Consider the following 14,723-nt stretch of genomic DNA (forward strand, 5'->3'; position numbering starts at 1 on the left):
AAGTCTTTTTAGATGAGCCAGTGTTTGACTAGAAAATGTATTTCTACAGGTTTTCTTTTTCCTGAAACCTGATTCACATATTCAACCCAAATGAATTACATTTTCTGTATTGTTGGGGAATACTCCTCTTTCTGTATATTTTTCGGTTGCAAATGCCCTTTTGTTAAAATAAATACCTTGAATGAAAACACCTCTGAATATATAAGTTAAAAATTATAGAACAGCAGGTTCTCCTACTTTAAAAGTTCTTATAATTGTCCATGTGTTGCCTATAATGATATATATATATATATACATATATCAATAATTATCTACATACATTTATATATAAAATATATATGCCTATGTCAGTCTATATATATTTATAAAATGTAAATATTTTATTATGTGTCTGTGTGTGCATATAAATACATATTTAAGCAAAATGTGTGTATGTGTGTATATGTATATACACGCACACACACACACACACATATATATATATTTATATATATATATATATATATATATATATATATAAAGCAAAACCAGAATATACTTACAGGTATTTGTAAAAATGTTTCTATAATGACACTTAGGGAACTGATAAGAGAATTTACTTTTGAAGCAGAGAAATGAATTTAGGGTGACAGGAAATTCTTTTGTTCTTTTTTTTTACTTCCCTGCATCAGGAATATATCTTTTAATTATTTGCATGGATTACTTCTGTTTTTTGTTAAAAATAAAAGTGTAACTGATGCTACTCTTGAAAATATTAAGTCAAAGTTGATTTGGGTTGATATCAAACAGGAAATACCAATTATTTTCCTAATGTCTCAAGTTATACCTATGTAGTACAGTCTTATTAACAAATTTATTTGGCTCTCAGAGGTCTAGAAGAAAAGTCAGAGAGAGATGGATCTGGCTTCTCCCCTATTTGGATTTAGGCTGGAAATGATTTAACTAGCAGCTGCTTCTTCATGACAGCAAATCCATAGATAAAAATTACTTGAGGGGCTCATTGCCCTTTAATTAATGTCCCTGCTAGTGTGTGTGTGTGTGTGTGTGTGTGTGTGTGTTTATGTGTGTGTCCATAATCAGCATTCCTGAGCAAGAAAAAGTTGTTGCTTAGAGAGTCTGTACCTGCTGCCTCCACTGGTGGTAATAATAATACCTTACCTTTGTTATCTTTCAATGAAAAGTTGTGGTTATTTGTTGCATCGGTTGTCAAGCTGAAATAAAACTGGTGTCCATTGGATGGCTCATCTTTATCCACAGCACTGATCTTCTGGATAACCTAGGATGGAGAATTAAAAAGCATGAAAGCATGTTGCTGTGCCCTGCTGTTTTGTGTGACAGGACAGAGCAATTTTATACCTTATAACAAATACCATCCTCCTTGGGGGAAGAACAAGATGTACTAATACGAACCCAATCTAAAAAGGGCTCTGAAAAACCAATCATGTCCCTTTGAAATTTCACATTTGCATTTACTTTTGTGAACCTGAGAAATAAGCTGTACCAGCCGAGTACATGCCATAAAACACCAAACAAAATGGATGAGTAGAACAAGCCACACCAAGATTAAACCATATTTAGTTCTTAGAAGTTCAAGGTACATAAGTCCTGCTGTGTAAAACGGGGGGCAGTCCAATCAAGCATCATATGCTAGATTTTTCCTTAAAGGAGTCAAAGCTCTCCACCGTTTACCACGGCTTTCACAATGTTTCCCTTTCTTCCTGAGAAATTTCATCATCCCAATTAAACCAGAATTTTAAAGTTCCTTCAATATTAGTTTATGCTACACATCAAAGTGTTAGTTTTGCTGAGATGTGCTGATTACATTTTATCTTAAAGCTGGCAGAATTTCAAAGGTAACTGCTGCTGGATATTTTTAAAGAAATCCCAAGCTAGGAGCCTGGTGTGCGGAAAGCTCTTACCTGCCCTGGCTGGGCATTTTCACACACAGTGGTCTCGTAGTCCATAGCAAATTCGGGGGCGTTGTCATTGATGTCAAGTATAGTAATGGCCACATAGCCTCTTCCGACTTGAGATGGATTCTCTAATAAAGAGGAAAATTTGTCTTATCATTTACTCTGAGAGTAAAGCTATTATTCCATTGCCATCTTCCTCAAGCAACTCCTATTAAAAACAATTAGACTCAGCCAAAATGGCTTGCCTCTCTAAATCATGATTCTAATAAGAAAATGACCAAACCATAAATGAAATCTAGAAACATAACACTAAAGACTTCAAAGGGAGCAACAGAGAATTTGATCCAAACGTCATACGTATGTATAGTACATGTGTGTCTTTATTTGAGTCCCTGATGAGAAAATCATTGAAAAGAGGACTAATATACCATGAATTTCAATATTCTTTGAGGCTAGAGTACAAATTTGTATGACTATACACATATATACATATTATCCATGCACATATACTATATATAGAGATAATATGCATAACATACCATTATGCATCCCTCTTTCAATATTTTTCTTATCGGGGCTAAAATTAGTTCAATACCAATATGCATATATGTGTGTATTGGTTAGGGATCAAGTTATTACTTTTTGTAAGCTACTGCACTAACTCTATACCAGCATAAATGCAGCTTATGAAATAAAACTATGAAACAATAGGAAGCTCCCTGAAGGTAACTCAGGCCTGTTATTTTATAGCAATCTCTTTTCATTAACTTTATGAGTATTAGCAAATAAAGTTAAGGAATATAAATATATTTCACAGCTTGAAATTAGGGATTTTCAAGATTTTGATCAATTCAGATAGGCACGTAATAGAACTCAAGCGGAAATTACCACCTCATGACAACCCATTCTGTACTCTCAATGTCCTCCATCGTAATTTAATGTTCAACCTTACAACTTACGGCTCTCCATTGCAAGAACTGTGATATTATGAACAGCATTTGTCTCTCGATCCAAAGATTTGGCAGTTGTAATAACTCCACTGTTGGCATCAATATTAAAGTATCTCTCCAAGTCTGTGTTTCTGTCAATTGAATACCTAATTGAACATTAAAAAAAGAAAGAAAAATAAAACCTTCAATATTTGTTTGATTACAGTTTGCTAAATTTATTTCATTAATTGCATAGCCAACCACCAAATCCTGCTGATTCCACAATCTGTCATATTAGTAACATAAATACATGCTTAGTTTAAAATTTCACCAATGTTATACTCGGTTCATAACTGCTTGTCAGTAAACTTTTTGCTTTTCTGTCAGTAAAAAATAAACACCCTTGTATAGTTATCTTCACAGTGGATTGTTGAACTGATAAACTTCAAATTTATTTTATTATTATTTTGACTCTGCAAAATCATTTACAATAGATTTAGTAGCCCTTGTCACATTCATAGGTCCTTCTAAAATGAAACAGATATAGGCATCTTGCCCATTCACATACACGTAGCAACATCTTTTGTCTTGATAACACCAGCCTGATCTTAATCCCCCTAACTTTTAAAAAATCTCTCATTCAGGATCTTGACTGGGATTCCATAGATATGTTTCAAGGTAGAACCCCTAAAATTACATGAATATTTTGGTGTAGAGAAGCATTTTCTCAAAATATCTGCTATCCAAATACTAGTGAAAAAAAAAATGACTGTTCCACCTATATTCTAACTCCATTATGCTGTTATTTGTTCCATACCCAAAATTCATCCACCTCCAATTAATGACTATTTCAAAACACCACACCCTCACCCAGTGGTTCTAGTTGAGTGAAGAAATCTTATTTAAAAACAAACAAAAGGACAGATTAGCAAACACATACCCAATTTAAGAATGTATTTTATGTTTCCCTAGTTCTTCAACTACCATTATTAAATAGAATCATCTACTTCTAGTCTGCTGTATTATAAAATTCTAGACACAGCAAACATAGCAAGGAAAGAGGAGGGATCAGAAAATATTAGAAAATTAACCATAAACCAACAAATACTGTCTTTGTCCAGCAATAGGTGTTTAGGTGATGAGAGTATTAGGAACTTATTTTCTGATGTTTCTACTTTCTTGATGGCATATGAAATAAGATTATCAGCTGAGGGAGCAAAGAAGAGAAGACATTTTGAGAAGGAGGGAGAAGTCATTTATTAGAAGGGACAGAAATATGTATATATATGTGTATATATATATACATATATATATGTATATATATATAAATACACACACGTACACAGACTAAGGGATGTATAATGGGATGGCTAAGCACTGTGAATTGCCAATTTGCATTTTATGTTCATCAGTTCAATGTGAGACCAGTCATCCTGCCTATCTGTCTTGTTCTGTTGTCATACATGTGTTTGAAGGTACATAAAGAGCATAGGGTTGGATTTGACTAGTCATGGACAATGGAAAGAGGGGGGTACAGATGATAGGGGCATGTACACAGGAGTGATAATAATGAAGGCCCATGGTATAGAAGTTCATAAGGAAGAGTTAAGGAAATAAGGGGAAATAGACTGATATTGAGAAGATTCTGATAGCATCAGGTTGCAGAATTGCTGGAGTGAGAAGTGGTAGACAGGGAATGAGATCCTTGAGGTAAATTTTCAGTAGTAGCATATGTTTGATGACTGACAAGTCAAGAGTATGTTTTTAAAAACCTATGACTAAATCTGGGATACCTGGGTGGCTCAGTGGGTTAAGCCCCTGCCTTCGGCTCAGGTCATGATTCCAGTCGAGCCCTGCATCGGGCTCTCTGCTCAGTGGGGAGCCTGCTTCCCCCTCTCTCTCTGCCTGCTGCTCTGCTTACTTGTGATCTCTCTCTCTGTCAAATAAAAAAAAAAAAAAAAAACAAAAACAAAAAACGAAAAACCTATGACTAAATCAAGGCAGAAGAACAGATCACCGGAGTCAAAAAGACCAAGAAAGTGAAAGATCAACATGTTTAATGAGTCATTGGTATAATTCAATCAGTTACCAATCACCATGTCAGGAGTTATTATGGGAAGGATTAAAATGATCCAGGAACTAAAATCTCCAATGAATTAATGTGATAACTGTATATTTAGTGGTTGATAGCAACATGGAAGATTCTGATGATGCATTCCACAGAAAAGTTGAGGGTTTTGAAGGAAAAACAAAATTAAATTGTTAGAAATGATAATGGCAGTACAAACAAAATTTACTCACACTTCTCATACAGGGTATGAGAAAAATAAATAAATCTTACTTGAGTTCCTCTATTCCCTCTTCCTTCCCATCCTTCTATTATAGCTTAAGTGTTTTTATTTGTATCAAAATCAAACTTATTCTGCACATTCCATCTGCTCTGACTTTTTCAAAATATTTTTCCTTGGAATAAGATATTTTCCTCTGTACGTTATTTGAATTGAAAGCAAGTGTGTTTTCTACTTTAAAAAACAAATTTCCTCATGTGTGTCTAGTTCATTGTTGGCATTTATATCATCAAGTCCATTGTTCACCTCTATTCTTTTCTTACTCTCTCATTCAAATATACTATGATTGACCACTGAAGACTCCTTAAAACATAGTCTCCATCTGTCTTTGTCAGTACCACATATTCTCTGTGTTCTTCCTACATAACTGCCCGCTCTTTACAGTCCCCTTGACTGGTTCACATTCCTCTTCATAACTTCTCTTTACTTAAACTCTCTGAAAACTCTCCTGTGTGGTCCTCCTCTCTTCTTTATATAAAAATGCTTTCCCTCTGAAATTTATACAGTCCCATAGCTTAAGTAACCTATACTTCTGATTGCTCCCAAATCTACATAAAAGTTCCTTGGCCACCAGACTTATATATTGAATTACATGTTTAATATCACCACATGGTTATACAACATGAACTGAAATTACAACTCCTGCTGTTTCTTAAACCTTCACCTTCTCCACTCTTTCCAAGTAAATGATACCACCAATCATTTGATTGCTCAAACCAATAATCTAGAATTGGTTGGTGGCTTGTTTTTCCTACTTTTGCATCCAGTTTCTCCGAAACTCCCAATGACCATACATTGTAGCCTAGATCTTGCATCATTTTATTCCTTATCAACATACATAGGAGAAAACCAACAAATTGGTCTCCTAGAAATTGGTCTCCTAGAAAAAGGGAGTGAGAGCAGATGTAGGGATAGAATAAGCTGTTGGTTTGAGAAGAGATGGGAGATTTGGCAAGGACATGGAGGACACAAACTGTCTAGAACATTCTGGATGGTGGCTATGCTTCTTAATCCCAAGGACTTGGGGTCACCCAGAATTAAAGGAGTTCCCTATTTTCTACCAGTCCCTCTAGACATACAAAAAAAAACCCTAGATCTTATATATGAGGCATTCACTACTATATAAAGTTACCTGAGAAAAACAATCCCTCAGTCAAGAAAAATAAAGAAAATATGGGTACTCTTTAGAGTCAGAGGTACCACATGTCTCACAGGAGGGCTGACGGAGCTAAAAGAAAAGCAAGACGCTAATGAAGTTTGGATGAGCACATTTATTGTACTTCTGTATCCCACTGGCCTTGGCATTGAGATGTTTGATGGCCTGAGTCAACTAGAGGCTTAGCAGAAAGGGAGAGGATTGATGTTTCTCTAATCACACGCCAGAGTGAACATTAGTGCATCTTCTGGTGCTGTTAGTGGTGTGTGGACTCACAACAATCCCTCTAGTTTCTGCAAATTATAGCCTAAGAAAAACCTCTCTCTCTCTCTCTCTCTCTCTCTCTCTCTATATATATATATATATATATATACACATATATATGTACACACACACACATATCTATATGTATGACTATATCTATATCTGTATCTATCTATCTATATATATATGTTGGAGTAACCAACTAGAGAGGTCACCTCTGTATTTTTGACACTACAGTATTAAAGCTTCCAGTCTACCCATTTACTAGTCAGACAGCTGAAAATCTTAGTATCCAGCCTCAATCCTTTTCCTGAGAGCTACCAACTGCTCCAGGTACCTGCAGCATCTTCAGCTCAAAGTCAATGTCAGTGTATCTGAAAGCCGATGGATCAGCCTTTCCCCCAGTCTATCCCTCCTTCAGAACTTTCCCATTTTCAGAAGGACTTGAGCATTAAAGCCTAGTTTGCATTTTTTTCTGCATCCTAAACTATGAAAGGTCATGTGTGACAAAGACTTCTATTTATGTATCTCATATTCATTTGCCCTTAATTCTTATTACTAGAACCAGCTTTTGTTTAGAGGCAGCATGTGTTCAGCTGAACAACTCTATTTGCTAGTCTCCTATGTAGATGTGGTATTGGTGTCCTGATGGTGAAGTTGTAGCAAATGAGATGAAAGTTGTTGAGTCAAGCATCACTGAAAAACTCCTGAAATGATAGGACAGAGCTGCTAATTCAGCCGGCGTTTGTTTCTGCCCCTTCCCCTCCGTCTCACTTGGGACGTGAACACAACGGGAAGAGGTCCAAAAGCCATCTTGTAAATATGAGGTGATGAGTGCTTGATATGAGAAGCCAAGGCCCTTGATGACATTATACTGCCAAATTGTTAGTCCTTGGGTGTATAGCTCCAGACTTCTCATTAGTAAGTCATTAGTGTTAAGCTTTGTTGCTACTAGCCAAGCACAATTTCTAACTAGGGCAAGCAGGTACTATTATCATGGTATTTCAGTACTGGATACTAAAGTCTCACAGTTGGTTGTTGATGGAGCCAAGATTCAGAGCCATCATCTGAGCCATCCTTCCATGACATACCACATTACCTATAAATAAGCTTTTAGTCCCTGCCACTTACGACTCTCCAATTCAGCTTCTTTCTACTTTTTCCCAATGCTCTCCTACCTAAAACTGTAAGTCAAACTGATGTCTTAACTGATGAATGAAAAGGTAACGTGTATCTTCATTTCTTATGCCTCTCTTCATCTTGATCCTCCTATATTCCATTTTTTCTCCTTTCCAATTATTTCAGTTCAGTGTTCCTTGAAGATAGTCCTCTAGCATTAAGGCAGCAAGCCCTTCTAATAACATTTATTTACTACATTATTTTTATTAACTACATTATTATTTACTACATTATTATTTATTACAAGTATTTACTCCCTAAATACTTAGGGAGTCTCCAAGGTCCTGAATATGGGTAGGCACAGAGGGGTTGTCCTGTCTTCTCTAACTCATCCCCATCTTTCCCATCTTTGAATGCCCTTAGAGCCTTACACCTGAGACTTAATTGCCATCCTGGGGAACTGCACTCCTGCCTAAGATCAGAGACCCTCAGGCCTCAGAGCGTCTTTGCTTGTGCAGAAGAACAAATCATTCAGAATGTGGTTGGTTTATTTGTGAGGAAAAGGAAGGCACATGGGACAGGGTCCTGCCACACATCATTTTGAAGAAAATGGGTAATGGTTTTAGAAAGAAAGCCTAAGAATAGTATCAGAAGCATAAAGATTTAAACGAAAAAGCTAAGATTTATAAATTTTTGTCAGCCTAACAGTTTTCTTCACCCTCATCCATGCACCTCCCCCATAGCCCCCACAGTATCGAGCTTCTCTTATATCACACCAGTAATAATTTTGGAGAATATCATAATGTATTATGATGTGATGTGACTATGGGACCCCAGGATTTGAAGTCAGGAGATTCTAGGATGATAGCACCAAGCCTGCTCTGACTACCTGTGGGAACTCCCAGTCATTTAATCCTTCAGCTCAAGTTTATTAATCAGTAAAGTGAGTTGAAATAGAGATCTCCAAAATTTTCTATGTGTCTGATCTTAGCGATTACCCTACATTATCACAGATAGTCACTGCATATTTTTGTAACTGTAATTTCCCTAGGATCAAATAAAAAATTAGGGCACTTAGTACAGAGAAATCAAGGATGTACCCATAGTATATTGCCAAGAAAAAAGAAATTCTTAGTCAAAGGAAAATCTCTAAAGTTTAGTTCATTAAAGCCATTCTGTTTTAAAAATAAAACACATATAATCCATAATTGGCCTTTCTTGGTTTGTATAAAGAATACAGGCTGTCACTAAAATTCTTTAATGTTTAATGTAGTGAGCAGTTGGAGGACATATATTTGGATCTCCTTGTTCCTCAGATCTTACAACTTTTTAAAAAATATATTTTATTTTAATTTAAACTAAAAACAAAAACTAAAATGAAAACAACTTACAAATTATGCCTTTTTAAGAAACCTGGCAGTATATAGGACCTGTGGGCTTTGCGCTCACTACTACAAACCACAGCGTAGGAATGAAAGGACAAAATTTATAGCCACGACCTGGCCCCTAACCTACTATACTTATTTGAGCTTTCCAGTTACCATTTATAATTCTTCTGTGTCCTTAGCTGCAAAATGAGAAGGCTTTACTAGATGGTTTCTCATTTCCAGATTTAATATTAGATTTTTTTAAAATAGGTTTTGTATACAATATCTCCTACAGCTAGATGACAAGAGGGCTGGGACCACATCTTAAACATCTGTAGATGCTCCGTGTTCTGTACACCGACTATAAAATGAATTCCTTAATAAGCACCTATTATCATCATTGCTGCTGTTCCGTAAGCTATGGAGATCGATCAAAATATCAAAGTGCTCTTCCCAAGTAGTGTTCTTATTGCCCAGCTATTGATATGCATGTCAATCCTCTGAAATAGGACCTCTGGGTGAGTGAGCCACATTAACACGAATGTATCACTGCTACTCCCCAAAGGGCAAGAGGTAATGTGACAAATATACATTGACAAATCTAAACAATAGAAATAGCTCAATGATTTGAAACCTTAATCTCTTAAGAAATGTGCCTGTGTGTGTGTGTGTGTGTGTGTGTATGTGTGTGTGTGTGTGTGTGTGGTGGTGGTGGTGTTGTCGTTGCAAGGAGTAGAGAGGTACTGATAGAGATGTTGGTAAAATCCTGGAACCATATTTTCTAACTGTAAGACCAGGGTGAAGGGGGGCAGATTTATTAGAACAGAGGGATGCTGATGCTTGCCTTGTAGGACTTTAACAAGAAACTTCTTCAAAATAAAGTACTGAGTTCAGTACTTACTGACACCATTGTTTACATCCTCACCCCTTTCTGATAATGGCAACTCAATATTCCGTTGGCAATTTAAACCTTCCCAATCTCATGCAATCTTGATGGTACTCACCATCAAGACGCCCAGAACTTCCTGGGTAAGAGACGGGACACACGTCCTAAGACAGGCCAAAAAACTTTCCAAGAAACCGTGAACCTTAAACAGAGGGCCACGAGAAAAGAAAAGTGTTGGCACGGGTTCGTCCCACTGCCGCATGCTCAAAAGATTATTTGCTCATTCTTGCTGCTCATATTTATAGAAAAACCTCATATTTATTAAAAAAAAAACTCTCTTTCCTGAGGACCAGCTATTCAATTTTTTCTTTAACTCTGTGAGCTATCCCCAATTATTTCAATAAATTCCTTTTCCTTTTTTTCAGTTACCAATGCCAATTTCTGTTATTGTAACTAAAGAATGCAAACAGTACAGTTCAAGGTAAATATAGCTCCTTAATCTTTCCACCTCATGTACAGTTCCCAAAGACTCACACCACAAACATTATGGATTTTATGTTCTTCTATTCATCATGCTTTTCAATAAGCATTTTAAACGTAGAAAATACTACAAGGGAAAATCAAGAGAAATGTAATCTTCAATAAATTCATTTTACCTGGCGTCTTCAAAAAAACTAACTCAGAAGACCTTTGCTTGAGCAGAGTTGTAATTCCAGAATATAACAAAAGATGGAAAAATGGATCAAATAGCTTAGGAATTTCCTACTTAACACATTTTAAAAATTACCTCTGGATATTAACATTAACATTACTATAACAAAAAATACATTTAAAAAAAATCACTATACCTGAACAGAGATATATTTTTTTTTCATTTTTAGTGATAGTTACATTAAATTGGGAAGCATTTTGGAATGGATTATAGCTCATGTCTTCCTGATGGAATTGATTTCTGCTATTGTTCACATGAACCACTATTTTTCTCTATGTTACTGGCTGTTTCTTAGAAAATCAAATAGTAACAAGTAGCAAATAATTTAGATTAAAGTAATAGGTACAAATGTATGCATGCATACCAGCTCCTTTAAAAACTACACACTGAATTATTCAAACATCCAAATGTGTTCTTACTAGTCACACTACATAATGTAATATCTGATACTATTTTATCACCTTTGATCTGAGAACATACAATACCAGGAGTGCCAAAAAAGCCTGCAGGTAAGTATTATTATTGTGGTATCCTTGAGCATAAATACAAATGTAGTTCTGTATTTAAATTACTGGAAATGCTGAAAATAATCCCCATTAATTTTTATGAAACCCTCTTCACATCTGATCTTATTTGTAGTAATATCATGTTTCAATTCATTGGCTATTTTTAGCATAGGGATTTTGGGCTTGTGCTGTCTATGGGAGTCAATCTGCTGATTTCATAAAACAGCACTAGACTCTTAGGCTATAACTAAATAAAACATAAACAGACTTTGCATAATGTTTTCTTGGTTTGTCCAAATCATGCCACCCCTCAAAGCCCTGTTGATGCTCTCTCTCCTGCAAATGAAGGCTCCTGTCCAGTGAGCTAGGAGTGATTACAATTTATCTCACAATTGGCCATGTTATAGTTCTGACGCTTTCTCCCCTCGCTGTGTTTAACTTTTCTGGGATCTTATGTCTTCAAGCAGATTGTAAGTTCCTTGAGGTCAGAGGACATGTTTTATTCATCTCTGTTTTTCCCGTCAATATTCTCCGCAGCACTGGGCCCAAAGCAGGTTCTTAATAAATGTGTGTTGTTGCTCTGCTCTGTCTCCCAGCGCTGACATGAGGAATGAAGAGTGCTCTAGACTCTAGGCTGCTCCCACACTATCTGTCCTCACTGACGAGAAACACAGGTGGGAACTTTCAACCCCTTAGAAAGACGATCAAAATCATCCGCAGAACATCACCCATCCTTCGAAGTTCAATAGCTAAGCCCTGATATTTGGTATTATTTGGGGTAAATATTTACATGAAACATTAAGCAACTACGAAAACATAAATGTAGCCCGAAGATTGCTAGAACTCAATTACCTACTTTTGCTTTTGAAAGAGCCTCCTCTTCTCTTTTTTTTTTTTTTTTTTTTCCTGGCTAAGTAATCTCAACTACCATCTAATTCCCACTTTTGGCTTCCAGTTTCTATACGGGAAGAGGAAGATAATGTATATATGACATGGTGGGGGACATAATACACCTAGATGCTAGACAAGCGATCATGAAGGTATAACAGCTCACAATGGCGTTATATTCTGGCTAAGCACCGGGCTCTGAGTTCATTTAATCTTTCCACATAATGCTACTATGCTTCTCGGTGGCCAAAATGCTTTATGGTGACATAGGTGCCTCAGTCCTCTTTTAAAGGAAGGGCAGATGCACAGAGAAGAGTTACTCATAGCTTTGGCTGGCATCAAAAGTAGGTAAAAATAAAAAGTGCTGAGCAAGGCAGAGATCATATGAGAAAAGGATCTCAATTTTGCCTTGCTGGAGGAAAGTAAATGTATTTCTTTCTAGAATTCTAGTCTCTCACTCCACATATTGGTAAATATTCCAATTATAAATAGCATTTGCTCGATTTTAATATTATACTACAAAAAAGTCAATAAATTTAAATATTAATTACCCAACTTCCCATCCTGGTTTACAATTTAAATACTATTGGCCTAATTTTAAGCCATTATAATGAAACAAATACTACTTTTCCATTCCTCTAAGAATCCCAATATTTCTAAAGGTGTGAGCACAAAACTCATAACCCTAAGACTCTGTGGGTTCTATCGCAATCTGGAAATTCATTTATCCTAGGATCTCAGCAGACCATGTCCCCTGCCCATCCACTGGCATTTGTTGAAGGAGGGTTTAAATTTTGATAGGTACCTGAATGCCCCATGCAAACACACATTTGTATCCATTAAACTACATAATATCATCTATATTTTGGAATACATGTGAATACAAAACACAGTACAGATCGCCAATACAGTTGCTTTTAAAGTATGCCTCCTTTCGCTGACTTACTGACCTTGAAACAAAAATGGGATGAAACCCAATAAACTATAATAATAGCAATGCACAATGATAATACTTTCTAATACTTAAGTCATGATTCTCACTTAAAATCATTAGTTACTTTCCCTTTATCATTTAATTTTCAAAAAACTTGGGATAAATCAGGGATAGGGTTTGCCTTTCCTTTTTACTGGACAGACAGAAACTTAGCTGGCTAAGGGGCATCCCCTAGGTCACTCGGCAAATAGCAGTGTTGAGAAAAGAGAACCAGTCTTCTAGAAAATGTGCAGGCATGCATACCTACTCATCAAACTACAAGATGAGGAATCTGGCCTCCTAAACAATATCACAAATAAATAGGAAAGGAGAAATACATCAAAGATAAACCCAGAAAAAAAAAAAATCAGCCGTGAATGACTGAGTGACTCTAAAAAAATAGTATAAAAATGTTTCAAGAATACAAGTGGTAAATATTAAGTCACGAAATTAATTTAAAAAAACAAAAAGAATATATATATACACACACCAACAATATTTTAGTCCCTTTGAACAAAGGTTGTACCTCTTTAATTGTGAGACCTAGGCTCAAAAACTGATATAATGGGGAGACTGGGTGGCTCAGTGGGTTATACTTCTGCCTTCTGCTCGGGTGATGATCCCAGGGTCCTGGGATCGAGCCCCACATCGGGCTCTCTGCTCAGCGGGGAGCCTGCTTCGTCTTCTCTCTCTCTGCCTGCCTCTCTACCTACTTGTGCTCTCTGTCTGTCAAATAAATAAAATCTTTAAAAAAATTGTTTAAAAATCTGATATAAGTTAGTACTAACTGGAACTTTTTGGGTCACCTTCATTAGCATTAAGAAAATGAAAATGAGGTAAAAATAAATTATTGGCCAGCTTCTTTCATTGAAGAAAGCCACAGAGATCTTTACCTCCAAAATCAAGAGAGTTCACTTCTGACCCTTCCATATCTGTGCGTCAGGGAGGAGACCTGGAGGTCACTTCATCTCTAACTCAAGGCACTTAGCTGCTTGGTCCTACTCTTCCTTCCTCCCCACATTATTATATAATGCTGCATTGTTTCGAATAAAATACTACAAGAAGTGAAATATTTACGTCAGAGGCTTTCACAGGATGATACACAGGAAACGGGTAAAGGAAAAAAGAAGAAACAAGATTTCTTATCTTCTCTCATTCAAGTACTGAATTATGTTATGGATCAGTGTCTCCTTTTTTTATATCCCTAATTTCATGAAAGAATTCTCTTTCTCCCCATGAAATTAAATGATTTAAGCAGAAGTCAAACTATTCCCAGTAGCTGATCTATGAGTACAATCATGTTGTGTCTGATCATAAGGGGAGGAGACTTAGTGTTTCAGTAAGACATGTGATGCTGTAACAAAACCCGAATTCAAGTGTCCGCAAGTCAGCAAGACTCGCTGGAGGGAGCTGAGCTTAAGTCAGGAAACTTTTTTGACGATGAAGGCTGGGCTATGACAGGGAGAAGGGGAAGGCTTGTTCTCTCTGGTACATTTGTGACTCTCAAATGTTCTATCACACGGAAGCTTATTATTCTTAGGAATAATTTATGATCACTGTGTTAAAAATAATATAGCCATCTATATAACCTGAATTTATCACGTAGATAGGGAAATGATGAGTATGACTTCATTTTTGAACAATTATTTTATGCAAATTCTT

The 14,723-nt window shown here is 36.2% G+C and overlaps 1 protein-coding gene across 1 annotated transcript in view; it reads right to left on the reverse strand.

Moving 5' to 3' along the window:
- Window positions 1-14,723, reverse strand: part of CDH7 (cadherin 7) — a 119,502-nt gene that overhangs the window by 22,085 nt on the left and 82,694 nt on the right. Inside the window, exons 8-10 of the mRNA XM_032872262.1 lie at window positions 2,873-3,009; window positions 1,920-2,041; window positions 1,159-1,276 (exon numbers count right to left, since the gene is read on the reverse strand). Of these exons, the coding sequence (XP_032728153.1) occupies window positions 1,159-1,276; window positions 1,920-2,041; window positions 2,873-3,009 (377 nt within the window). The remainder of the gene's footprint in view (window positions 1-1,158; window positions 1,277-1,919; window positions 2,042-2,872; window positions 3,010-14,723) is intronic.

Source organism: Lontra canadensis, unplaced genomic scaffold, assembly GCF_010015895.1.
Source record: "Lontra canadensis isolate GAN:19392208 unplaced genomic scaffold, GSC_riverotter_1.0 scaffold44, whole genome shotgun sequence".
NCBI lineage: Eukaryota > Metazoa > Chordata > Mammalia > Carnivora > Mustelidae > Lontra > Lontra canadensis.